Here is a 27,996-nt window from a genome sequence, read left to right on the forward strand (position 1 = left end):
AAAACTAATTGACAGTAATAGTGACGTTTCTCGGTCTGTTTTGGGTGTTTTGTCAGTGTGTCGGTTTTTGGGGGTGTTTTTCTTAAAAATAAAATTACAATTTATAAAAAATTAAAACAATTTACAAAACATAATTTTAACTAATCAGGATTGGACTAATTTCCCAAGCAAAGCAAACCAGTCTCATTCAACATGACTGATTCCAAGTATTTCACTACCACCAAAAAGGGGGAAATTTTTGAGTTAAAATCAGAATTAAACAATGATAAGAAGGAAAAAAAGAAGGAGGCAGTAAAAAAAGTGAGTATAAATTACAACCAGTATGATTAACTTAGTATAAATAAACTATTAAATACAAATCCAAAGAAAACCACCCACAATAACAAAAACTGAAATAATTCTCCAGATAATACTTTCATAGGTACTTTCTGAAAGAAATGATGTTTTTCAGCAATTCTAATTAAGTACAGAGGATTTACAGAGTTTCTAGTTTATTTTTGCTGCAAATAATACTGCATCAACACTTACCTAAAACAGCAAATTTTGTTAGTCAAATTCAAATAGTTTATTTTATCTATGCCCCTCTGTAAGTACGAGTGGTCCAATGTCTAAATTGTTAATTTCTGTTGTTGAATTTATTCTGTTGTTGTGTTAGTTTTTGCCATTATTCCTTTGCAAGCTGTTTAAACTAACACTTTTTGGTAGTAAATGCCTCGGTAAATGCCTCAAGTCACTTACCCATTGTTATATTCCTGCTACCTCCCTTAATATAATATCAATTAACAATTAAGAAATTTGGTTGTCAAGACACTTGTAGAGGTCTCTGGTACTTTTTAGAAGGTTGTCAGTAGAGGTCTCTGGTACTCCTCTGGTAATTTAAAACAGTTTTGGAAAGGTTTAAGACAGTTGTTGAGGACTCTGGTACTTTTTAGCAGGTTCTCAGTAGCATTTAGAGGTGTCTGGCACTTTCAAAATGATTTGAGATGCCTCTGGTACTCTAAAACAGTTATAGAAGGTTCTTAGTAGCATTTAGAGGTCTCTGACACTTTCAAAATGATTTTAGAGACCTTTGGTAATTTAAAACAGTTATGGGAAGGTTTAAGATACTTGTAGAGGTCTCTGGTACTGTTTAGAAGGTGGTCAGTAGAGGTCTCTGGCTCTTTCAAAATGATTTTAGACCTCTGGTAATTTAAAACAGTTATGGGAAGGTTTAAGGCAGTTGTTGAGGACTCTGGTACTTTTTAGAAGATTCTCTAGCACTTAGATGTCTATGAAACTTTCAAAATTGTCCTGGAAAAGTTGTAGAAGCTTCTGGCACGTTTTAGAAGATTCCCAATAGCATTTAGAGGTGTATAATCTTTCAAGATGGTTCTAGAGGCCTCTGGCAAATTAAAACAGGTTCTCAGTAGCATTTAGAGGTCTCTGGCACTTTCAAAATGATTGTAGATACCTCTGGCACTTTAAAACAGTTATGGGAAGGTTTAAAACACTTGCAGAAGTCTCAGGTACTTTTTAGAAGGTTCTCAGTAGCATTTAGAGGTCTCTGGCACTTTGAAAAAAATTTTAGAGACCTCTGGTAATTTAAAACTCAAATAATTCTAACCTACCTATATCTGATCATAAGCCTTTTTTGCACCTCATCAACAATATTGCCAATTTTATAAAAGTCATTTCTGTTATGATCTATACCTATAAGAAAGTTATTCAGGATCAAATAAATAAGTGTATAGATGGCTAATTTCTCATTAGACAAGTTTGAAGCCCTGCAGAAGCCAAACAGTATCACTAACCAATCAGTTATGATACATCAGCTTATTTCATTGGCTATCCATAGCTGTAAAAGGTTTGGACGTCATTTTCAATAAACTCTGTATGAACGTGATCACTTTGAACTCTTTAATGAGAGTATATAACTTATTTCTTAATTTGGAGGTTAATCCAGACATTATAATCTGAAAACTCTGGTCAGGATAACCAACAAACTTTTACGCACATTTCAGGTTATTGCCTCTATGACTGTAGGAAAAGATGTCTCGGCCTTGTTTCCCGACGTGGTCAACTGCATGCAAACCGACAATTTGGAGCTAAAAAAACTGGTCTACCTCTATTTGATGAATTACGCAAAATCTCAACCTGATATGGCTATCATGGCCGTCAACACTTTTGTTAAAGTATGAAATGTTTTGTTTTGTTAAACACATTAGAGCGGTTTTTTTTTTTTAAATGAAACAGGATTGTGAAGATCCAAATCCACTAATTCGCGCCCTGGCAGTAAGAACTATGGGTTGCATCCGCGTTGACAAAATAACCGAATATCTGTGCGAGCCTTTACGGAAATGTTTGAAGGATGAGGATCCTTATGTTAGGAAAACGGCGGCTGTGTGTGTAGCCAAGTTATACGACATTTCGTCCGGTATTAGCTTGATTTTTCCCTTGTTGACGCTTGTGTAAACATTGCAGCTTTAACTGTAGGTTTGGTGGAAGATCAAGGCTTTTTGGAACAGCTGAAGAGTTGTTGAGTGATTCCAATCCTATGGTGGTTGCCAATGCTGTGGCAGCTCTGTCTGAAATCAATGAGAGTAGTCCTACTGGACAGCCTTTAGTCGGTTAGTTGTTTTGAAAACTGTTTTAAAATTTAAAAACTGTGGATTTATATTACTAGAACTTAGCACGTCTACCATCAACAAACTGTTAACCGCATTAAACGAATGCACCGAATGGGGTCAAGTTTTTATTCTGGATTCCTTGTCCAATTACACCCCACGGGATGATCGAGAAGCGCAAAGTATTTGCGAGAGAATCACTCCAAGATTGGCGCACGCCAATGCAGCGGTGGTCCTTTCCGCTGTCAAAGTTCTCATCAAAATGATGGAAATTCTGCAGGTATTATGACTGTTTGAAGTAAAACCGAGTTGCACTTTTTGAACTTTCAGGGAGACGTGGAGTTTTGCAACACTCTAAGCAAAAAGTTGGCTCCTCCCTTGGTAACTCTGTTGAGTTCTGAACCTGAGGTAACTAAATCATTGCCGGCAATGCGGTTTAAAACGGTTATGATTGTGTAGGTTCAATATGTGGCGTTGCGAAACATTAATCTGATCGTACAGAAGAAACCGGACATTCTTAAACACGAAATGAAGGTTTTCTTCGTTAAATACAACGATCCGATTTACGTGAAGCTCGAGAAGCTGGATATTATGATTCGTCTCGCGTCGCAAGCCAATATCGCTCAGGTACTAAGCGAATTGAAGGAATATGCTACTGAGGTAAGTGACTGTTTCGTATCCAAAATTAATTAATAATTCATTGCTAATTTTCTTTGCTAAACTTGCTATATTCAGTTTTGAAATATTCAGTACTTAAGTTGGCTAGAGAATTGACGTGACTGAGCCACCTTGTAAAAGGTATCGAGGAGTATAGTGTGAATGAGTTCAGTTTTGACGAGACACCAATATTCTTTGGCTGGAAATGCGGCCTCAGATAGATGGATCAAGCAAGACCAAAAAGATAGGTCTGGAAGAGGAAGTCGCTACAAGTCTAGGAATTTTCCTTTTTGGGAAGTTCCCAGAGTTGCATCGGCATTCTCTGTCCTGGGAAAACGATGCCCCCGCTGAAGGAAAGGCTCTTCTGGCCCATGTCCTCTTTCTTCGTCTGCTCGTCCATCTCTGGTGGTCCTGGCAAACTATAGGATTTGGATATCCTATAGTTTGCCAGTGCAGGTCCTCTTCTTGCTCCTTTAGCCTCCTGAGGATGATAACTTTTGCCACTTTTCCCAAGGATGGCAGGAGGCTGATGGGCCGATAATTCTGGGGTTCTTTTGTAGTTTTGGGAACAGGATAACATCGGCTCTCTTCCAGTCAGTAGGAAAGTGCCTCAGTCGAAGTATTGCGTTAACAATACTCAACAGGGCATCCCGCGTCTTATAAGTTTTCTGAGCGCAATATGTTTCCTTTCTCGTCCCATCCTGGTGCCTTTCTCATGTTAGGTGCCGCAGGATTTCCTATAGCTCCTCTGACGTCGCGTGCCTGATTGGTTGACTCGTCTGGCACGTCTGTTCATGATGTTTTCCCCGGCGTCGGCGTCATCCTCGTCTCCTGAAATTGTGTCTCTAATATGTCAAAGGCTTCTGCTTTGTCCCTCTTCTGATAGACAATCCCGTTGTTGCCGTGAATGGCTGGAATCGGCTTCCTCTTTTGTCGTAGCGCTCTGCATGTTTTCCACATGCTTCTGTCCTCGGGATTGAGGCTTTCTAGGTGTTCCTGCCATTTGGTTTGATCTATGGTCGTCCAATGCAGCCTTAAAGCTCGGTTCTCATGTATCCGGAATTATAAAGGAGCGCGGGGGTGCGGAACGTGCGGAATGAATGCTTTTTACGCACGGAAAACTACTTGTCGTTCACATGTGACGAGTGACACAGCTACGGAATGGTTGACGGAATAGTGTTAATACAAGTGGGTTTTACAGGCGATTTTGTCCTTGACTGTCCTTTCAAACTGTGTTTCTAGCAGTTCAAATATTGACACTGTTTTTCTAAATGACTATACTCGATTTTTTAGTGTTTTTTTAGACTATTGGATAGGAAATTTAATAAGGATTCCAAAAATGTGCTTAAAACTGTCATTTTCACACTACAAGTGGGTTTTACAGGCGATTTTGTCCTTGACTGTCCTTTCAAACTATGTTTCTAGCAGTTCAAATTTTGACACTGTTTTTCTAACTGACTATACTCGATTTTTTAGTGTTTTTTTAGACTATTGGATAGGAAATTTAATAAGGATTCCAAAAATGTGCTTAAAACTGTAATTTCACACTACAAGTGGGTTTAGAGGCGATTTTGTCCTTTACTATCCTTTCAAAACTGTGTATCTAGCAGTTCAAATTTTGACACTGTTTTTCTAACTGACTATAACTCGATTTTTTAGTGTTTTTTTAGACTATTTGGATAGGAAATTTATAAGGATTCCAAAAATGTGCTTAAAAACTGTCATTTATCACACTACAAGTGGGTTTAGAGGCGATTTTGTCCTTGACTGTCCTTTCAAACTATGTTTCTAGCAGTTCAAATTTTGACACTGTTTTCTAACTGACTATACTCGATTTTTTAGTGTTTTTTTAGACTATTGGATAGGAAATTTAATAAGGATTCCAAAATGTGCTTAAAACTGTAATTTTCACACTACAAGTGGGTTTTACAGGCGATTTTGTCCTTACTATCCTTTCAAACTGTGTATCTAGCAGTTCAAATTTTGACACTGTTTTTCTAACTGACTATACTCGATTTTTTAGTGTTTTTTTAGACTATTGGATAGGAAATTTAATAAGGATTCCAAAAATGTGCTTAAAACTGTCATTTTCACACTACAAGTGGGTTTTAGAGGCGATTTTGTCCTTGACTGTCCTTTCAAACTATGTTTCTAGCAGTTCAAATTTTGACACTGTTTTTCCTAACTGACTATACTCGATTTTTAGTGTTTTTTTTAGACTATTGGATAGGAAATTTAATAAGGATTCCAAAAATGTGCTTAAAACTGTAATTTTCACACTACAAGTGGGTTTTACAGGCGATTTTGTCCTTTACTATCCTTTCAAACTGTGTATCTAGCAGTTCAAATTTTGACACTGTTTTTCTAACTGACTATACTCGATTTTTAGTGTTTTTTTTAGACTATTGGATAGGAAATTTAATAAGGATTCCAAAAATGTGCTTAAAACTGTCATTTTTCACACTACAAGTGGGTTTTACAGGCGATTTTGTGTCCTTGACTGTCCTTTCAAAACTGTGTTTCTGTTAGTTCAAACTTTGACACTGTTTTTCTCTCTGACTGTACCGATATGTTTTTTGTTTTTTTTGGCTATTGAATAGGAAATTTAATGAGGATTCCAAAAATGTACTTAAATCAAACATTTTCTTACTAGAAGTGGTTTCCCCAGCGATTTTGTCCATGACTGTCCTTCCGAACTGTGTTTCTTTTAGTTCAAAATTTGACACTGCTTTTCTCCCAGACTGTACCAAATTTTATACGGTTTTTCCAAGTAACTGAATAGGAAATTTAACGAGAATTCCAAAAATGTGCTTAAAACTGTCATTTTCCTCATTCGAGGTGGGTTTTTTCAGGCGATTTTGTCTCTGACTGTCTTTTCAAACTGTGTTTCTGGCAGTTCAAACTTTGATACTGTTTTTCTAACTGACTATACTCGATTTTTTAGTGTTTTTTTAGGTTAGTAGATAGGGAAACTTAATAAGGATTCCAAAAATGTGGATAAAACTGTTATTTTCTCACTCCAAGTGAGTTTAACAGACGATTTTTGTCGCTGACTGTCTTTTCAAACTGTGTTTCTGCCAGTTCAAACTTTGGCAGCACTTTTCTCCCTGACTGTACCGAATTTTGTATTTTTTTTTAGGTTATTGGATAAGAAATTTAATGAGGATTCCAAAAATGTGCTTAAAACTGTCATTTTCTCACTCCAAGTGAGTTTAACAGACGATTTTGTTGCTGACTGTCTTTTCAAACTGTGTTTCTGCCAGTTAAAACTTTGACAGCGCTTTTCTCTCTGACTATACCGAATACCTATTGTTTTCATTCGATTGGCAATCTGAAGCCAAGCCTTCTTCAAGGCATTATTATCCTTGTGTTGAGGATGCTTAGAATCCCACAAAATGGGGTAACTTTGGACAAAATCAATTAGCGTAGTGTTAAAATTGTTTTCGTTCATCTCCACGGACATATTTGCTTTGCTGTTTCTGTTTTGTTTTCTGTCCCTGTCATGAATGTCATGATTACGACGTTTACGCGCGGAAAATATCAAAATATGCAATCCGGTCCGGATAGACGGACAAAACGCTGATTGGCTGAACGATTTTCCGCTGTCGCATTCCGCTTAACTCGCCGGTTAAGCCTGTTCTTGTCTGCAGGAGCTCTTGTTCTCATGGCGGTTCTTTTGGCGCGTCTTCTGTCCCTGATTAACTGTTTGGTTTCCTCTGGGATACCCAAAAACCATTATTAACGCTAAACGTTGCGTTCAGTGTATGTTTTTTTTTAATAACGGTGAAAGCATTAAAAACGAAGTAGCAAAGCTGCTGTGCTATCCAGTGGTTTTTTTTGCATTTAACGTAAATATACAGGTATTATAATTTCACGGTATAAAAAAGAGAACCAATGCAAATATCAATGCTCACGTCACAGATATTAGCCTAGTTTACCACCGCTAACTTGGTACGCTTACTAACGTTTTACCCCGAACCATATTCGAATCAAAGTTCATTGAATTTCACATCTCACAAACAAACCTGCTCACGATAGAGATCAATAAATTCAGTTCAAAATGTATTAGTCTCCATATTTACGAGAATTTTAAGTTCTTTTTTTAAGTTTAGTCGAATTGAGTCCGATTTGTCGTATATCAAACGCCGTCGTACGATAAATTTTTCTCCAGTCAAACTACCGTACGATTCGACCGGGTCGTACGACTTGTTGGACGACAGCATCACACACATGCAAATATTGTTTCGACGGTCGAAGCGACCTGAGTTGTACAACTTGTCGTACAACTAATTGTATAGTGTACGGGCCGTTTTAAAGCTAGTTCACTTTTGGTTTGGTACTCTTGGAAATGTGTACCGAACTATTTTAAGTTCGATTCGATTCGCAAGGCATTTTGATACGAACCATTGCTCTGTGAAGTGGTGTACACGCATACTTTAGTAGACGAATAGAAAATCGATAAATAATAATCGATAAAAAACCTATGCTATAGGCTGTGTTTAATGTTTATTATCTTTGACAACTGTCAATTGACTTATTCCTTGTTTAGTCTAGTCGTTTGGTCGATCGACACTTTGCGGTATAAACGATCAAGAAGCAATCATATAATCCTATCACACATAATCAATCTCCTTCAGGAGGTAAACCACTGACATCGTATATTCACTTTTTCTTCATGACATCTTCTTAAAGGAACGTTGACGCATTTTCTAGTGTTAAGAAAGTTTTCTGGGCGTCTTAAGTGTATTTAAAAAATTTGCTACATTTATTCCATTCTTTTAATGTAATACCCTGGAAAACCACTGGCTATTATTAGGCCATGTTTTCTGGAATATTAATATCTGCTCTAGTTTCCTCTTCATTTCACTTTTGATAACAATTTTAATTCACGTTGTATATTAAAATTCGACACATTGTCATCAGCACCAATTTTTTCTATATAAATAATAATAATATAATTTTAGATCCCGTGCACCGAACTAAGTTACCTAACGGTGTAAACTAGACCAATAACTTAACGCTCTCAACTAAAAAACAAAAGTAGAATCTAAAAGTGCAAATACGTAACCTATTGTTTTAACTTTAAAATGAGTACAAAATTATCGAACTGATACGATATTTGTTTTTTTTTCACAGGTGGACGTGGATTTTGTCAGAAAAGCTGTAAGAGCTATCGGTCGATGCGCCATTAAAGTGGAACCTTCAGCAGAACGTTGCGTATCCACTTTATTAGACTTAATCCAGACTAAAGTCAACTATGTAGTCCAGGAGGCCATCGTTGTTATTAAAGACATATTCAGGTAAGTAAAAAAAATAACATTAACCAATTTAGTAATAATATATTGCATATTTTAACGGGTAATACATATTTGGTGCTGCATTTCATCTATTTTATGTGAAAAAAAACACTTTATGAAGCTACGGACTTAAGAGCGTTTTTTAATAGCTCTTCGACTTTCTGATACTTGGTTGGGTCATCCCCCAGCTTCACATTCAGATTAATCCGCATAGCATCCTCATCTAAAATAAAGTGTAATCCATTCAACCTGCAATACTCATGAACTTGCTCGTCTTTCGTTCGTCTCACAGCATCGTCACGCTCGTTTACATTGAACACTTTAAAAGGACAATCGGGGTCGCTTTGTACTTGGAATCCAATTTCGGTTAACGTGTCCTGAAAGTTGTGGGAGAGTTTGCGTAGTTTATGGTGCGGTTTAGCGTCCAGCATGTTAATAGACTCGATACAAGCTTGAACCAGGAATGTTGGGAGGGAGGCTGAGAAAATGTAGCCGCTGCCTGAGAGACGTTGGTGTTCGATAGTCATGTGAGATCCTAGACATAAAAAATCAAGTCATGAAGGTCCTAATTTGTGTGAATTTAGTGTACAACTAGAGCTAATTTTCTTCACGAATTAAAAAAGATAAGTTTCTTTTACAAATATTCTTTGTCTTGAAGAATGAAAAAGAAATGTTCTCTTACAGACTGAATTTTTCAACAATATTGTTCTTGGAACAGTCCGCGTTTTTATAGTAGTATACTAACCGTTTTTATTAGGTTATTTAACTCTCTCTCTTACCCTAAAAGCAAGAGTTTGAAAATTTAGCTCAACTTAGACGAAAGTTTCTTCTAACCTAACCTAACCTTACTTAACAACTTTATTTGAAAATCGTGATTCTGTAATTCAATTCTAACACACAAAGGACCAAAAGACTTTAAAAAATAAGGTCAAATTGTAGGCAATTTTTTGACAAGCAAAATTTTCATTAAAACCTGTAAAACTGCACATTAACGTAAAATTTGTTTGACCAAGTATTTGGCAGACAGAATATTAAAAAAGACTCCATAACCGGAAGGTTTTCTCCGTTTAACCATTCCTTTATCTAGTTTACGTTATTCAATTGATATTTCGTAGATTGCCTTAAATTAAGGTAAAATGAGTCAAATTTCAAATTTTGAAATTTTGATGTCTCAAGTTGTCTTGCTTGTTATTTGCAAAGAATATTTAAGGAACCAATTATTGTTTTTGTCAATTTAGAAACCTTATATTTTCATTGCAAAATGGTTTTAAATATTGCTAATCCTCAGCACCACCATCAATCACTGACACACATGATTTCAACAATCATTATTGTTTTCGCCAATAGTAAAACAGTTTTTAAGGCTTTTAGGAATTGTAAAGTATATTTTAACATTTAAAATGTATAAACAATACAAATTTGCGTAGAACATTTTAATGTTCAAATGAAACAAGGAAAAGGTTTGAAATAAACCATAATTAAGCTCAGTGAGACAAATTTAAAATAACCAATTTATCACATCAAATTAATTTAACAATCTTTGATAGTCCCATAAAACTGTAGTAAAAGACTTAAAATGGATCAAACACCTATAAAGAGCAGGAGGAATTTTTGGTTTTTGATGGACAAATTTGCATTTTAACCTTGATTTTAATTTAATTTATGTTTTGTTTTCATCTATTAATTCAGTTAAATCTTGAAGTTTGTATAAAAATCAATACTTACTACTTTCATCAAGATTTTGATGAGAAATTTTATATTACCAGTTTGATTGCCAATGTTAGGTCACTTTTAAAGGTTTCTGGACTATACAAAGGAAATTTTCCCGATCAAAGTTTTAAAAACATATAGTGTGTCAATACAACAAAATTGACTGAAAATTGAACAGAACAACATAGGCACATGTAATTATTATGGTAAAATCTTTGTAACATGATATTGAGTCGAAACAATATTCATTACAAATTATTATATTAATTTACAAATTTTTCAACTTTTAAACAACATTTTTAAAGTCACGTGTCTGTTTTTGACAGGTGTCAACTGAACTTTACAGTGTTGCAAGCTCTAAAATTGCATAATCAAAGTCGTGATGTGTCTCTTACAATTTCAGCTTTTACAACTGTCTAAATAGTCTAAATTTAATTTACGAAGTTTTTAAAGTTTAAACCACATTTTAATATAATGATATCAACTGGCCTTTACAGTGGTCCAAGCTCAGAATTGCATTATCCAAGTCACGTGACGTGTATTTTGCAATTTAAGTTTTTACAACTGTCCAAATTTTATTTATCAATTTTCCAAAGTTTAAACTGCGTTTTGAAGGTCACGTGACTGTTTTTGACAATGTCAACTAGTCTTTACAGTGTTGCAAGCTCAAAAATTGAATTAATACTATACAGTTAGGTTAGGTTAGGTTAGTTATTTAATTTTTCAACTGTTTTTTTTAAATGATTGGTGTCTCTATTTTATTTATATTTGTCACGTGCTAACTTGGTTACTATGACAGTTAGAAGAATCGTTTAAACGTCAAAATATAACCTGTAATTTCGGACAACAGTACAAAAAATATTTTTGTTTGTTAGAATATGAAAAAACCACCTGACCTTAGAAAATCAATGTCACCTGACCTTAGAAAATCAATGTTAAGCTTTGGGCACAAGGTCAAATCAAGCGTCAAAAATTTGGAAAAACCTTTACGTTGTCACTTAACCTAACCTAAAAACTGTCACGTGACTTTTAAAAAAAATATATTTTAAGCCTTTGGGTCTTCAAAATTTGGAAAAGTAACCTGAGAAAGTATTTTTTTTTTGAAGCATTAATCCTGATTTACAAATTGTAAAAGCAGACACACTATTTAATCAATCTGACCTAAAAACTGCCACGAAAAAAGAATTTCAAGGGTCCAAACAGGCCTTATAACTAAATTTAAGAATGCCACAAATGTGTAGGTAAACATTTGAAGGCATTCTGTGGCAGTTTCAATAATACAAAACCATTTTGAGGTATTTCAAGGTAATATGAGGCATTGTGAGGTATTTTAAAAGCATTTCAAGGTATTTTGTATGCAAAAAGGCATTTTGGTGTACAAAAATTATCGGCGATCTACCTCTCGGAAATGTTATGTTACCAGTCTGATTGTCAACATTAGGTCACTTTTCAAGGTTCAAGGACTTTACATTTCTAGATTAAAGTCTTAAAAACAAGAATTTCAGCTTTTTTTATCATGTTTGGTTAGAAGCCCCAAAAAAATTAATAGAAACCCTTCACACAAGTTTTACTAAACATTTTGATTGAAATTATCATTTATTACTCTGCTTGAAATGTTGCATAAACTTTTACCTGCACAGAATCCTCCTATAGAGCCAATGGCAGCCTCCAAAGTAGCAATAATCATATCAAGCCTCCAGGGTTCAATATTAAAATGCTCCATCAATCCTTTGCCATTCTCCCCCAAAATACCAATTGAATAAGACTCTTCCAGAAACACTCTAATTTTATTCTCCTCTGCTATCTTTAAGAATTCAGGTAGGTCCAGAATTTTGCCAGTTTTCCAGGACACACCCTCAACAACCAGGAATTTCCTTGATGTTCTTTTAGTTTCCTTCTCCTTTTCCAGTACATTCTTAACACAGTCTGCAAAGCTTTGTGGTTGTTGATGGTCGAAGTAAACCACCTTAAGTTATTAGGGAAAATCAAACTTGTTTTTTAGGTTAATTGTTTAGGCAACTTACTTTGCTTTTAGCCATTTGTAAACCCTGTTGTATGGCTACATTACAGTTAAAATCAGTGAAAACCACATCATTTTTCTTGCAATAGGCGGCAATCGAACTGGAAATTGCCACAAATCCGTAGGAATACACGATAGACTCTTGCATTCCTAAAAATTTTGCTATGTGCTCCTCCAGTTCTAGGTGAACATCGGTGGTGCCATAAAAAGCCCGAGGGCCACAAGTCCCAACTCCGTATTTACGTATGGTGGCCTCGCAACGTTGTTTAATGTCCTCGTTGTTAAGCAGATCCAAAAAGTTGGTTTTGGCCAGGTCGATTGTGTTTTCATCTTCTTGGACAGCAGGGATTTCGATTTGTTGTTTTGATTTCGGTGGTTTAATCAGCGGTTCAGGTTCGAAGGCTGCCAAACGCTCGGCTAGTAGGGCTTCGTCGATTTTTTGCGGTTTTCTGGAAGGCATTTTCACTTATTTAATACTGATTAAAGGGGACACTCCCAATGTTCTTGGAAACGTTTCTAATTAGTCACTGAATCGCCTAATTAGTTTACTTAAAGTAATTATTTACAGAAGGTGCGTTAAGCTAATATAGGTCGCTAGTTAAAAGGTAATTAAAACAGTTTACAAATTTTTATTAATTTTAAATAAAGTTTGAAGTGTTTTATTTAGGGTTTGTTTGACGTGCTGTTTGCGGAACGAAGAGTGAGGTTAAGTTCCGTTGAAATGACGGTCTTCTCTAAAAACTTGCGCTCTGTCTTTTTCTATCACGTTGCGAGTAGATTATCCGAGAGTGAGATAACAAGCAAAAATTTTAAAATAGGAGTGTCATCTTTTTAGTTTTTTCCGCCTTTTAGGCGTTTCACTGAGAGTTACAATAATTTATAAAAAAAGTTAACAGTAACTAGTAAATTATTTATTAAAAGTAAATGGAAATTGGATCTTTAGCGCTATGTTTAAGGATTGCTGAATTTTAGGGTTTTGAATTCTATATTGTAGTTAGTTTTTAGTGGTTTTTAAATGGTATTTATTTAAATCCACGTCTCTAAAATGTTTTTTAAAAAAGAGTTGTATACAGGTGCGGAAATAAAAATTAAACATATAAGAACTTATGGAGCCAGCAGACGTAACGATGACGTAATTTGACAAAACCATAATTTGACTAATTGTCAAATTACGTCATTATTGTGACGTCAAAAACACTCCACGGAGCGTGAAACGTACGTGGCCATAGATGAAAAACTCGAGGAAAACTTTGTGGTGATAATTCTTGACATGTCTATCAGGTTTCTCGAAGAGGCTGTAACGTCATATGACAGGTGGTCACGTGACCACTTTATCAGAAACTCTGATTGATATCTTGTGACCAACTATTAAATTACGTCACATTCGCTATAGAATATAGAATAAATAGATTTGTCAATTTTCACCTCTCAAGTAAATTTTCATAACTTTTCTGTCAGTTTCCAGTTATTAAGTCAATTCAACAGTTTCAAGCACTAAAATTTGTTTCAATTTGTCTCGACTGGCACAAATCCAATTATCAAGTTAGCTTTCATAAATTTAACGTCAAATTGCCATTTATAGGTCTGATCGCAGAGGCGTTTGTCAAGTTTCATTGGTTGAATGCTCACGTGACTATGACGTTTTCTGACTTGTGGCCAATGGATATATCTATTTCTCTGATTAATAGTTGGAGATTCCCTCTGCGAACAGACCTCAAAATTGACTTAATTTTCATTCATTTGACGTACAGTTCTCATTTTCATCATTTATTTTCAGTTCTCAAGCAAATTTTCAAAACTTTGGTGTCAGTTTCCAGTTATCAATTCTATAATCCAGTTTCAAGCATTGAAATTTGTTTTAAATTATTTAAAACTGGCTTGTCTGGACAAATCCAATTATCAAGTTAGCTTTCACAAATTTAACGTCAAATTGCCATTTATAAGTCAATTTTCACAACTTGGGAGTCAGTTTCCAGTTATCAAGTCAATTATACAGTTTTGAGGACTAAAATTTGTTTAAAAATATTTAAAATTGACTTGACTGGCTCAAATCCAATAATCAAGTTAGCTTTCACAAATTTAACTTCTAATTGCCATTTATAAGTCAATTTTCACAACTTTGGTGTCAGTTTCCAGCTATCAAGTCAATTATACAGTTTTGAGGACTAAAATTTGTTTAAAAATATTTAAAATTGACTTGACTGGCTCAAATCCAATAATCAAGTTAGCTTTCACAAATTTAACGTCAAATTGCCATTTATAAGTCAATTTTCACAACTTGGGAGTCAGTTTCCAGTTATCAAGCCAATTATACAGTTTTGAGGACTAACATTTGTTTAAATTTTTTTAAAATTGGCTTGACTGGCACAAATCCAATTATCAAGTTACCTTTCACAAATTTAACATCAAATTGCCACTTATAAGTCAATTTTCATAACTTTGGTGTCAGTTTCCAGTTATCAAGTCAATTATCCACTTTCAAGTACTGAAATTTGTTTAAAAATGTTGAAAATTAACTTGACCGACACAAATCCAATTATCAAGTTAGCTTTCACAAATTTAACATCAAATTGCCACTTATAAGTCAATTTTCATAACTTTGGTGTCAGTTTCCAGTTATCAAGTCAATTATCCACTTTCAAGTACTAAAATTTGTTTAGAAATGTTGAAAATTAACTTGACTGACACAAATCCAATTATTAAGTTACCTTTCACAAATTTAACGTCAAATTGCCATTTATAAGTCAATTTTCATGAATTTGACGTACATTTTCAGTTCTCGTAAAATTTTATAAATTTGATGTCAGTTTCCAGTTATCAAGTCAATTATCCAGTTCATGTACCTACTGAAACTGGTTTAAAAATGTTGAAAATTGACTTGACTGGCACAATTCCCATTATCAAGTTAATTTGTATCAATTTAACATCAAATTGCAGTTTTTCAGTAAATTTTCATGAGTTTGATGTACATTTTCAGTTCTCAAGTAAATTTTCATAGTTTTAATGTCAGTTTCCAGTTGTCAAATCATTATTTAGTTTCAAACTCTGAAATTCGTTTAAAAATTTTGAAAACTGGCAATATTTTAATTATCAAGTTAGGTTTCGCGAGTTTTTATGTCAAATTGCAGTTTTTAAGTAAATTTTTATGAGTTTGATGTAAATTTTCAGTTTTCAAGTCAATTATTCACTTTCAAACTGTGAAACTTGTTGAAAACTTTTTGTAATAGTATTTTTTTGCCGCTAAAGCACTTTTGTAAAATAAGAATGTTTTCAATTATTGTGGGAACAAAGCGAATATAAGACAGATAAATCAGGGCAAGATATTTTTTCTCTAAATTGTTTTAAGGCGTTTCAATTTTTTTTTTTTTTTTTAAAGAAAATACCCCAACAAATACGAGAGTATCATCAGTACGTTGTGCGAAAACTTGGATACTTTGGACGAACCAGAAGCTCGAGCCTCAATGGTGTGGATCATTGGTGAATACGCTGAACGAATCGATAATGCGGACGAATTGTTGGACAGTTTCTTGGAAGGTTAGCCGCAATACCTTGTGTTCAACCAATACTAAATTATTAAAATCGAAAGGTTTTGCGGATGAAAATGCTCAAGTACAACTGCAACTGCTCACAGCGGTGGTTAAATTGTTTTTAAAACGGCCCCAGCACACCCAAGGGTTGGTGCAGCATGTGTTAAGTTTGGCAACGCAGGATTCCGATAATCCTGACTTGAGGGATCGAGGATTTATTTACTGGAGGTACTTGTGCCGCTCAAGAGTTTTGATAATATGATGGTTGGGTGTGAATTAGGTTGTTGAGTACCGATCCGGCCGCAGCTAAAGAGGTAGTACTGGCCGATAAACCGCTTATTTCCGAAGAAACGGATTTGCTTGAACCAACCTTGCTGGATGAATTGATCTGTCATATTTCCTCGCTGGCCAGCGTTTACCATAAACCTCCTACAGCGTTTGTGGAGGGCAGAAGCGCCGGTAAATGCAGTTTAATAAGCAAATCGCAACTTGTGATCAAAAAATTAATATGATTTAGGAGTCCGGAAAACTTTGCCTGCTCGACAAGGTTCGGACGAGACTCACGCCGCCGAACCGACTGTTATTCCCAATCAAGAGAGTTTGATTGGTGATTTGTTGTCCATGGACTTGGGTGGTCCACCAGCTGTTCCAACTCCAGCGCCCGTTGTTGCTCCTACTAGTAATGTGGACTTGCTTGGAGGAGGATTGGATGTTTTGGTAAATATTTCAAATTCAGACAGTTTTAAAGACTTTGTTTAGTGTATCTAGAGATGGCCCAAGGTAATTTTCTTTTCGTTTAATTCTCAGCAATTTACCGAGAATATTTTCGAACGCTTCTTTTCATCTGTAAGTTGTGAATAAAATCATGAAATCTGAAAGTATGGCTTTGCAACAATTCAGACAATGGTAATCTCAACGTGGAAAAGCTTGAAAATTACATTCAAATCAACTTTGCCAGAGCAAAAACTCTTGATTCAGTCATTTTGGCAACGTCGAAAAGCTCTAGAAGCTTTTCATTCGTGTCGTTGGAAAAACGTGGACAGGCTGTGTAATGACAGACTTCTAGTCACCTGACAGCTGTCGAAACTCGTTAGACAGTGCCGTGAAACTGTAAAATTTTAATTTGTCTCGTCACTTTGATGAATCACGCCCAAAATTATTATTCGTAACTTTGTCGAGTTAAATTTGGCAGTTGTGGCATTAAGTGACAGTTTAAGACGTTAAATTTGACAGTTATGACACTTGACAGCGTGGCTTATAATCAGGTAAAACTGGTTGTAACTTTTAAAACTCATTCAACGGTGAGATATGAAAAAACAAATGCAAAACAGTTGTACCTTGTATTTGCACCTCATTAAAGCCCAAAATGTGCCATTTTTGACGCTAGGTGACACTCTGATATGTTTTTTTACGTCACCTGACAGCTGCCAACTGTCAAAACTCATTCAGCGCTAACATATACAACTGGAATACGCTGATTAGTTGTATTTCTTTGATAAATTGCATTGCAAGTTGTATTTATAGCTTCATAGAGTTAAGTTTAACAGCTGTGACCATAACAGACGCTTTGATACGTTTTTCACGCCAGCTGTCAGCTATCAAAAAACACGCAGTTGTGACGCAAAATTACCCGGTCCAAAATAGTTCTACTGCTTGGATAAATCACACTGTACATGTATTTCCCGTTATATGAAGCGAAATTTGACAGTTCTGACGTTAAGGAACACTTTGATACTTACGTCACTTGGCTCCATAGAGCTATAAACGCAACAGTACAATTCCTCAACGAAACACATATATTTGGCATTTTATACCTTAAGGTCATTGGTGAGCAAGTTTTGACAGTTGTGACAGCTGACACGTGACGCAAGCAAATTATTAAAATGTTCCTAATCGTCCCAACTGTCAAATTTGGCTCTATGGAACTGTAAACACAACTTACAGTGCAATTCCTCAAAAAAACACATATATTTGGCATTTTATACTTTTAGATCACTGGTGAGTGAGTTTTGACAGTTGCGACAGCTGTCACGTGACGCAAGCAAATTATTAAAATGTTCCTAATCGTCCCAACTGTCAAATTTGGCTCTATGGAACTGTAAACACAACTTACAGTGCAATTCCTCAAAGAAACACATATATTTGGCATTTTATATCTTAAGGTCATTGGTGAGCGGGTTTTGACAGTTGTGACAGCTGTCACGTGACGCAAGCAAAGTTTTAAAATGTTCCTGATCGTCCCAACTGTCAAATTTGGCTTTATAGAACTGTAAACACAACTTACAGTGCAATTCCTCAAAGAAACACATATATTTGGCATTTTATATCTTAAGGTCATTGATGAGCGGGTTTTGACAGTTGTGACAGCTGTCACGTGACGCAAGCAAAGTTTTAAAATGTTCCTGATCGTCCCAACTGTCAAATTTGGCTTTATAGAACTGTAAACACAACTTACAGTGCAATTCCTCAAAGAAACACATATATTTGGCATTTTATATCTTAAGGTCATTGGTGAGCGGGTTTTGACAGTTGTGACAGCTGTCACGTGACGCAAGCAAAGTTTTAAAATGTTCCTGATCGTCCCAACTGTCAAATTTGGCTTTATAGAACTGTAAACACAACTTACAGTGCAATTCCTCAAAGAAACACTTATATTTGGCATTTTATACCTTAAGGTCATTGGTGAGCCGGTTTTGACAGTTGTGACAGCTGTTACGTGACGCAAGCAAAGTATTAAAATGTTCCTAATCGTCCCAACTGCCCAATTTGGCTCTATGGAACTGTAAACACAACTTACAGTGCAATTGTTCCAAGAAACACATCTATTTGGCATTTTATACTTTTAGGTCACTGGTGAGTGAGTTTTGACAGTTGTGACAGCTGTCACGTGACGCAAGCAAAGTTTTAAAATGTTCCTGATCGTCCCAACTGTCAAATTTGGCTTTATAGAACTGTAAACACAACTTACAGTGCAATTCCTCAAAGAAACACTTATATTTGGCATTTTATACCTTAAGGTCATTGGTGAGCCGGTTTTGACAGTTGTGACAGCTGTTACGTGACGCAAGCAAAGTATTAAAATGTTCCTAATCGTCCCAACTGCCCAATTTGGCTCTATGGAACTGTAAACACAACTTACAGTGCAATTGTTCCAAGAAACACATCTATTTGGCATTTTATACTTTTAGGTCACTGGTGAGTGAGTTTTGACAGTTGTGACAGCTGTCACGTGACTTAAGCAAAGTATTAAAATGTTCCTGATCGTGCCAACTGCCAAATTTGGCTCTATGGAACTGTAAACACAACTTACAGTGCAATTGTTCCAAGAAACATATCTATTTGGCATTTTATACTTTTAGGTCACTGGTGAGTGAGTTTTGACAGTTGTGACAGCTGTCACGTGACTTAAGCAAAGTATTAAAATGTTCCTGATCGTGCCAACTGCCAAATTTGGCTCTATGGAACTGTAAACACAACTTACAGTGCAATTGTTCCAAAAAACACATCTATTTGGCATTTTATACTTTTAGGTCACTGGTGAGTGAGTTTTGACAGTTGTGATAGTTGTCACGTGACGCAAGCAATTACACTATTACAATGTTCCTTAACGCTTCAACTGTCAAATTTGGTGGAACTGTCAAATTTGGAGCTTTAAACACAACTTCCAGTGTAATTCCTCAAATTAGCAACTATTTCTAATTTTATAGTTCAGGTTACTGGAGAACGGGTTTTGACAGTTATGACAGGTGTCACGTGACGTAAGCAAAGTGTAAAGCTGAGTTCTCATAACCGCGTCTTTCTTTTGACGTCACTAATTTCTTATTCGTCAACAGTAAATTTGCAGCTGACAGATTTGGTGAAACTTTTCTACTCTAAAAACGGCATTTTGAATTGTCACTTGTCACTAATTTGTCAAACTTTTGTTTAGAATTTTTTTCATTTTTACATAGTGTTTTAAATAGGTATTTCAGCATGTTTTGCACAAGTGTGAAAAGACAACTTGCACTGTTATATTTAATAAGTACATTTTGAAGAAAAACGTTAGAAAATACTGGGTTAGAGCAAACACTGAGAAATCGAATAACAAACAGTATTTAGTACAGTTTAAATTGTGAGCAAGAATTGTTAGAGAAAGAAAGTTATTTTAACTATTTTCGTCACAGACAACTTTAGACGTATGCGTCGTCCAAAACGTCAAAACACACTAGAAACATACGCAAGAAGTTGAACATTTTCAGCATCATTTTTTAATCTTTCTTCCACCAATTGGAAGTGTTTTTTTAACGTTAGAACTGTTAAATTTGGTTCCATAAGGCTGTAAAGACTAGTTACAGTGTGGTTCCTTCAAGACTACTTGGTAATTTATGATTTCCAAATAGTCCAAATTCTATTGCTTCAATTGTTGCTTTTTCTTCGTCATTCACTTGAATTAAAATTCCTTAAATTCTCTTGGCATTTTCTCGAATAATAAATGTCTGTGAATTTTCCATTCCAGCTGGGTGGTGGACCAACATCAGATTTGTCCGGAGGGGTTGCTCCTTCAACAACCGGTCTTTTAGGGGACATATTCGGAATTACATCCACACCAACAATGTACACCCCGCCAAAGGTAGTTAAATCATTAATGAAGTAAAAACAATCTCAGCACAGTGGTTAGTTAGTGATTGGTAAAAAAAAAGCAGCTTTTAAGCTTGCTGCTTTTTCATGACCAATCACAAACTACTAGTGCTGCGATTTACGCAAATTGCGCAAAACCAATTATCCTAAAAACGGAGACATTTTTGGTTATGCTTTTCTCTCGAACTGTATCTTTGGATTTGGATGTTTTAGTCACTCTGGTTGCCAGCTGACAAAGGTAAAGGCATGGAAATCCAAGGAACTTTTTCGCGACGCGCCGGTCAAATTTACATGGAAATGACCTTAACCAACAAAGCTATGCAGGTTCGTTTCGGTGGTGGACCACCCTAGGAAATGCACAGAATACATTTTTTTTTGATAGGCAATGACCGGTTTTGCGATACAATTCAACAAAAACAGTTTTGGACTGGCTCCGTCCGCCCCCATGAACATTACGGCGCTGCAGCCGGGACAAAGTTTGGAGTACTCTTTGCCCTTAAGCACAACGGGACCCATACAGAAGATGGAGCCACTTACAACTCTCCAGGTCAGTGTTAAACTCGTTTAGATTGTTTGTGATTGAATTTTTTTAAATAATTCCGGTAGATTTAACAAATAGTTCAGGCCAACGAGGATATAATACTACAGGAGAGTGATTATTAGCGTAGTAAATATTTACAACAAACTTTATTCAACAATTTACAACACTGGAGATCATTTTTTAATGATCTCGAATTGAATAATACAAGTCACTCAATCAAAAAATGGTACTGTTCTCGCGGAGTGAGTTTACCCGTGCGTCATGAAGGCTACGTCATTTATAATCAAATGAATCAAATCAAGTTTTCGTCAACAAACCTGTTGTGTTCATATTATAGAAAAGGGCGTGTCTAAAGCTTCATCACGTTTAAAATTTTGCGTGTATTGTCAGTCAGAAAGTAGAGATCTTTGCACTAAAACAACCTTCTACCAAAGCAAATCAAAAATATCTTGACCGAAATACCATTTTTTATTTATGAAAAGTCTCCGTTTGGATCATAGAATTCCATCTAAATTTGAAACCTAATTTATTTACCAAAATTCGCAGAGATGTATCACCAATATGTAGTATTTCTTTAACTTTAAGCTCTTGATTTAGGTTCTGTATGGTTACATATGTTTCTCTAAAATAAATATAACAAATTAAAAATTCAATAAGACATTCTGAGTGATGCTGTAGTATCTCATATCTCATTTTCAGGTTGCAATCCACTAATTTTATTTTAAACCCGCTGGAAAACATTTTAGACGCTTATTTTATTTTTTCTATGACTTTATTATAAATATGTTTGAAGAAATTTTTATGAAAAATCTGTAATGCAACCCAAAAATCTCAGTCTCTGGAGACAATGAAATGTTAATTAATGTTTCTTACAAAAATAGATATATTTTACTATTATTAACATACTATCGTTGTACATATCATATAATGTATTTCGAACATCCATTTTAATGCTTTCAGATAAATCAGTGGTCTTGGCCCGTCGATAACATCTCGATTTACGTTTTGTAGATGAGGAAATCATAAGATTACTTGTTTGCTTTTTCCGAATGGAATAAACAGTTTTGCGGGAAATTTTCAAAGCAGCTGCAACCTTCTAGTATCAAAAAAAATACATCAGTAAGAATATGTAAGGTCTTAAAATTTCTTATTTTCTTCCTGAACAGATGATAAAGCTTCTAAAGGTCCTACATTGGTTCTTTTCCAATTCAAAATATTCATAAAGGTTAAGAATTAACTGCTGGGCTTGTCTGTGAAGAATTTTTCCAGGCATTTTCTAAAAAAATACTGTAACAGTATGTAATTCCGAATTTAGGAAAAACCAAATGGCTAAATAAAAACCATAATAGACACTCCCACTTTTTTTCAAAACAGGTTAGTAATTGTGCCAATTTTGGTTAGATCGTGACAGCCGACATAAAAAAAAATAAAAATATTAATAATAATATTATGAAAGTACTTACAGAATGTTAAAAGCGTAGAAACAATAGCTCTTAAATAAACTGTGGTGGTGTGGTAAATAGAAAACTTTATAAATGATTATTTCCCTCATTGTACTAGCAGCCAATAAAATTCAATGAACCTTTCTAGTTCGACCAATGAGAGCCGTTATATACTGAATAAATCCCTAGTTGCTAAAATTTTACACTGACAATTCCACTCATGTACAAAAAATGCCATATATACGTCATCAAAACACGGTTTGCTATCGGCTAATAAGGAAGGAAGAGAGTTTGCTAGCGGATAAAAAAATCGAATAAATTTTGCTGTTGATTTCATCGTTTCCATGGATTTTTACTACACTTCTATTGTTGCAATGTCTCACCTTGAGATTTTTGCTGGCACTGTCAATTTTGATTTTTGTTCGTATTGTTTTGGTTATGGCTCGCTTCGGATCGGAGAAAATCAAAAGAACCAGAAAAATGTATTTCTGCCAGTACAAGGTAATCGCAGTCTTAATATATTATTGATTGTATTCATGGAATTGTCTTATCAAATACCATTCGAGCTCAGATTTTGAACAGGATAATTTTTCCGCTTGTCTTCTCATACTTTCTTTATGGTACAAAACTCGACCTGTTTGGCAAAATCACTCGAGCTACGCTCTCGTGATTTAGTTACAACAGGTCTCGTGCAGTTACACCACAAAGAAAGTGTTCTAAGACAAGCACAAAAATTATCCGGCTAAATCTGAGCTCTTGTGGTATTGCCCCCGACAATTCCACTCATGTACAAAAAATGCCATATATACGTCATCAAAACACGGTTTGCTATCGGCTAATAAGGAAGGAAGAGAGTTTGCTAGCGGATAAAAAAATCGGATAAATTTTGCTGTTGATTTCATCGTTTCCACGGATTTTCACTACACTTCTATTGTTGCAATGTCTCACCTTGAGATTTTTGCTGGCACTGTCAAGTTTGATGTTTGTTCGTATTGTTTTGGTTATGGCTCGCTTCGGCTAGAGTTCTACTGCAGAAAATCAAAAGAACCAGAAAAATGTATTTCTGCCAGTACAAGGAAGTCACAGTCTTATTATATTATTGATTATATTCATGGAATTGTCTTATCAAATACCATTCGAGCTCAGATTTTGAACAGGATAATTTTTCCGCTTGTCTTCTCATACTTTCTTTATGGTACAAAACTCGACCTGTTTGGCAAAATCACTCGAGCTGCGCTCTCATGATTTAGTTACAACAGGTCTCGTCCAGTTACACCAAATAGAAAGTGGGGTCTTGTGAAGAATAGCTAACCACGAATTTTGAGTCAATTTTTTTTTTTTGGGTTAGGTTACGTCCTATATAGTACAGATAAAAAAGAAAAAATGCGAACGATCCACAATTTTTGTCACAAAATCGTTCAAAAAATCCATGATTTTACAAGCATTTTGTGGAATTTGATCAGCTGATTTGGAAAGTTCGTCTGCGCTGTTGCCAAATCGCACGCGTAGTCTGAAATCAAATATTACATCATTCTTAAAAATTGTAGAAGTGTTTTGAAAAAAGAATGAATATGAGAATATGTGAACCTATGCTAACCTAGTGGCCGATCACATAGAGTAATCAAAAACATGGTTATGCTGTAAGGGTTATTTTTTAAATATTATTAAAAAAAAATGCTTAGGTGAACCTATGCTAACCAAGTGACTGATCACTTAGATGGCAACAGCGGACAAAGCATCTCGTCGTAGTAAATTCATGGTTAGTTATTGTTCACAAGACCCTAGAAAGTGTTCTAAGACAAGCACAAAAATTATTCGGCTAAATCTGAGTTCTTATGGTATTGCCCCCGAATAAACACCTCCTACCTTTTTCGAATACGTTTTTTTGAAGAACATTTGATATTAAACGAAACGGGATTTAGACACATATAAAATTTAAGCTATTTTCTTCAAGATTAACAATTAATAAATCACTATAACGTAGTTTCCATTAAAAAATTACATAAATTAAAATATTATGACGTCTGATTGTCAATCTGAAATGTAAACAAAAATATACATGGCTGAACGAAAATCTGTCGTCTGCCGGGGTGAGTTCAATATTATCATTAATTTCATCACGTTTAGTTTAGTATTTGTGTTCTAACTAAGGTGTTTTCCTGTTAATAAACTAAAATGTGAGTTTTCAGGAAATAATCTTGACATATTCCCCTCGGCGTTCACGTTTTATCACGTAAAATGTGCATTGGTAGGTTTTTGGCAAAATTTTTCTTTTAGGCAAATGGTTTCGACTAAATAATTCTTTGGAAAAAATCCTTCGACCTGCGGTCTCAGGATTTTATCGTCAAATTATTTAGTCTCAATCATTTTCCAAGCAAAATTTTGCAAAAAATCACCTATGCACAGTTTACATTTTTGTTATGCACACAAAGAAACGGAAAAGAATTAATAGTAAACAAATCAAATAAATTTCCATGGTTTTCAAACTGACAATGACTGAAATAGAAGCGCTAATCAGTAAATGTTTTTTTTTTGAAAGACATTCACTTAGATATTTACCCTTTCTGAAAGTGAACAATAGACAAGGATGAAGTCAATAATGCATGTCTACTTCTAAATCACAGGGGGATGACGCACGGGTAAACTCAGTCCGCGAGAACAGTAATTTTTCAGCTGGCACAACTGTACAGGCAAAGTGACACTACAGTTAACAGTCACGTGGCCGTGTAGTTTCAACTGTACGAGTAAATGTCTAGTTTAGACAATTGGAAAAGCTGAAACAGTAAAATATACGACGCGTGAATAAAAATGCAATTTTTGAGCTGGCAACATGAATGTGAAAGCAAAGTGGCACGTGACTATAAAAAATATAAATTGAACTGCAAAAATGTTCATTCACTACTATCGTTTAACTGCCAGTAATTCAGAAAACGTTCCAACTAGTTAATCAGTAAGGTTGGAACCAACATATTATATCCTTGTTGGTTGAGCAGAAGATATTTAGTAACAAATGGGGTCATCAACTATAGTCGTAAAGTTTCCTGTTTAAAAATTTGTTTTAATTGATAGTTTTAAACTTTACGCTACTAGTTGTTTTATAAAAAGCTGATTAAATACTAAATTGAGCTTGGCACACCCCTGTGCGTGACGTATGTATGGGACAATTCAATATGCTAAAACGTAGGTGGAATTCTACATTCATAAGCACATTGTGTATTGCCGGTGTTGCCATCTGCATTTCATTTGAAGGAAGGAAATCTGAGAAAGAAAGAGAGAACTGTGTCAACTGTCAGTAGTGTCAGTTTTCAGTGCTTTCATCAATGAATAAAAAAATGTAAACATAGCAGGAAGGAGCAATAGCAAACCAAGTGGGTGACAGAAACAAGGGGGAGGGGGGGAGTAATATGGCGGCCGTCAACTTCCGGTTGGCACTATCAGATCTAAATTTAATCTTGTCCACTGTACAACTTAATTTAAATTTGCAAAACTCAACTGTTAAAGAACCACAAACAAACAAAACAAACTAACACTATACTACAACAAATACAAACAACAAATTTTTGCGGGTTTGAAACTCCAAACTTTCAATGACTTTGCGTCAATTCAACTGCGCAGTAGGCGAATGCGCAATCAAAGATGGTGGACTTCCGTCCCCCTCGCTTAATGCACAAACGGGTTATAATTTGTATTATTGTTACCTCCTGATACTTGTTCTTTTTACTCATTGGCTTTCATTGTCGACTGGCGACTGCTAATATCCGACGTACGTTCATATACTCTATTTCGCTCGAGGATCGCTAAGCTGAAAAGAAACAGCGAACACCGTTTTACGTCAAAAACTAGTCCCCTTATGACGTCAAACTGGATACAATGTATATAGGGTGAAACAACCAAATAAAATTTTTATTGTCATTTTTCTTAGGTTTAAATGCTTCTAAAGCCGAAAACAAAAAATACGTGTTAAATATTTTTTGAAGCGCTATCGATTAACAAAATAAAGAAAAATTGGTTGATGACCCCATTTTGTCTATTTACTAAACTGTTTATAAAACTCAGCCAATCGCACAATTGAATTATATTTAGGTTGCCATAAAGAACAACGTGGACGTATTCTATTACGCCAGCCAAATTCCAATTCAGATTCTGTTCTTGGAAGATGGCAGTTTGGACAAAAGAGTGTTTTTAACAACTTGGCGAGATATTCCATCCGCGAACGAAGTGAGTCCACTCAAACATATTCCGTTAATAGGCACGCATTATAAATACAATCAGGTGCAGTACACACTGAACGAAGTGAACGGGAATACGGACGCGATTTCCAACAAAACGACTCTGAGCAACATCTTCACCATAGCGAAACGTAACGTGGAGGGACAGGACATGCTCTACCAGTCTCTGAAGCTGACCAACAATATTTGGGTGTTGCTCGAATTGAAATTGACTCCCGGATTGTCTTACGCCACTCTGAGTTTAAAGTCCAAGTCGGTTGAAGTGGCTCCGTATATTTTCCAAGCCTACGATATGATTTGCAAAAATTAGTTGCTTTTAGGTGAGTATTTTTTATTCAACAACCTGTAATAGTATATTATTCAACAAGCATTTTATGATAGCCATTAATCTCCCGTGGGATTATTATTAATGGCCATAAAAAACGAGGATAATACTATACTTTGTCCACGACCACTGTCCATTACCACTAATGCAAAGTGAAATTAAATGTCTAACGTACTCCTTAGCATTGAATATATATTATATTATTGGTTGGTCGTGGACAAACTAATTTATATGTTTTGTGGATATTAATTGGATTATTAATTAAAGTGACAACCTAAGTGAAGACCTTATTGCCTTTTCCCTCACTCACTCGCTCTCAAGTTCATGACTTTTACAGAGTATTTCAGCCTAGTTAGTATAAAACAAAATGTAATTTTAGTAATAGTATTAATATTAGTACTAAGAATACTAATATTAATACTATTACTAAAATTAAATTTTGTTTTATGAACTAGGCTTTGAATCCAAAATTTCTTATGGCTAATACTAAAATTACAAATTTTTGCATTTTTCGCACCTGCGGTATTGAAAACCCAGCATTGACAGATGAATATTATCACAAAAATGTTTCCACATGATTTTATCATCTTTTCCGTTTTTCTTTTGGGTTCCGGCTTAAACTAAAGGGATTTCGTCTACTAGTTACAACTTTTTATTTAATATTTTTTATTTATAGATACCCTGTATACTAATAAAATAAATAGTATTTTATTACAGGTTGGCAGTAGGAGGACTAGAAACCACACAAACATTCCCCCGTCTTGATGTGCAATCACGTGTCTAAATCTATTGCACCATATTATGCTCAGCAGTTATATTGTATGTTATTCTCCTAATATATTATGTACTGTCATTAAAACTTACAAAAGTAAATGACTCTACATGTGTAATGTTAATTCAGTAATGTATAAGGTAATAATATTACGCTTTAAAAATTATAATTTGTCCTTTTTTGTGTTATTAACCACAAGAATTTCTTGTTATACAGGGGGTGCTTTAAATTGTTTTTGAGATACTTGAAGGGTGGA

The 27,996-nt window shown here is 35.1% G+C and overlaps 2 protein-coding genes across 2 annotated transcripts; one reads left to right on the forward strand and one right to left on the reverse strand.

Annotated features, from left to right (window-relative positions):
• The first annotated feature begins 26 nt into the window (after positions 1–26).
• On the forward strand, positions 27–27,909 carry AP-1-2beta (adaptor protein complex 1/2, beta subunit). The gene is given in 19 exon segments (XM_081974826.1): positions 27–300; positions 2,001–2,171; positions 2,233–2,413; positions 2,473–2,508; positions 2,511–2,606; positions 2,663–2,883; positions 2,934–3,011; positions 3,063–3,263; positions 8,397–8,560; positions 15,664–15,821; positions 15,874–16,042; positions 16,095–16,273; positions 16,332–16,531; positions 20,310–20,423; positions 20,645–20,755; positions 20,814–20,978; positions 26,498–26,632; positions 26,687–26,963; positions 27,686–27,909. Coding segments are annotated over 18 exon segments (2,754 nt in total). The 5' UTR covers positions 27–192; the 3' UTR covers positions 26,954–26,963; positions 27,686–27,909.
• Spt-I (serine palmitoyltransferase subunit I) lies at positions 8,580–12,990 on the reverse strand. The gene is made up of 3 exons (XM_081974841.1): positions 12,292–12,990; positions 11,900–12,233; positions 8,580–9,092 (listed from the first exon to the last, which is right to left on the reverse strand). Exons 1-3 carry the CDS (start codon positions 12,745–12,747, stop codon positions 8,671–8,673), a joined length of 1,212 nt encoding a protein of 403 aa, XP_081830967.1. The 5' UTR covers positions 12,748–12,990; the 3' UTR covers positions 8,580–8,670.
• Positions 27,910–27,996: the final 87 nt, after the last annotated feature.

The sequence above is a fragment of the Ips typographus genome, linkage group LG3 (assembly GCF_016097725.1).
Source record: "Ips typographus isolate SLU linkage group LG3, UJ_Ityp_2.0, whole genome shotgun sequence".
In the NCBI taxonomy this organism is placed as follows: domain Eukaryota; kingdom Metazoa; phylum Arthropoda; class Insecta; order Coleoptera; family Curculionidae; genus Ips; species Ips typographus.

Excerpts from the sequence above, each read along its gene's own strand:
- Spt-I (XM_081974841.1), bottom strand. The coding sequence starts at position 12,747 with ATGCCTTCCAGAAAACCGCAAAAAATCGACGAAGCCCTACTAGCCGAG. Across the intron at positions 12,234-12,291 it reads TACAAATGGCTAAAAGCAAA|GTGGTTTACTTCGACCATCA; the intron begins GTAAGTTGCCTA and ends TAATAACTTAAG. Across the intron at positions 9,093-11,899 it reads TATAGGAGGATTCTGTGCAG|GATCTCACATGACTATCGAA; the intron begins GTAAAAGTTTAT and ends TTTTATGTCTAG.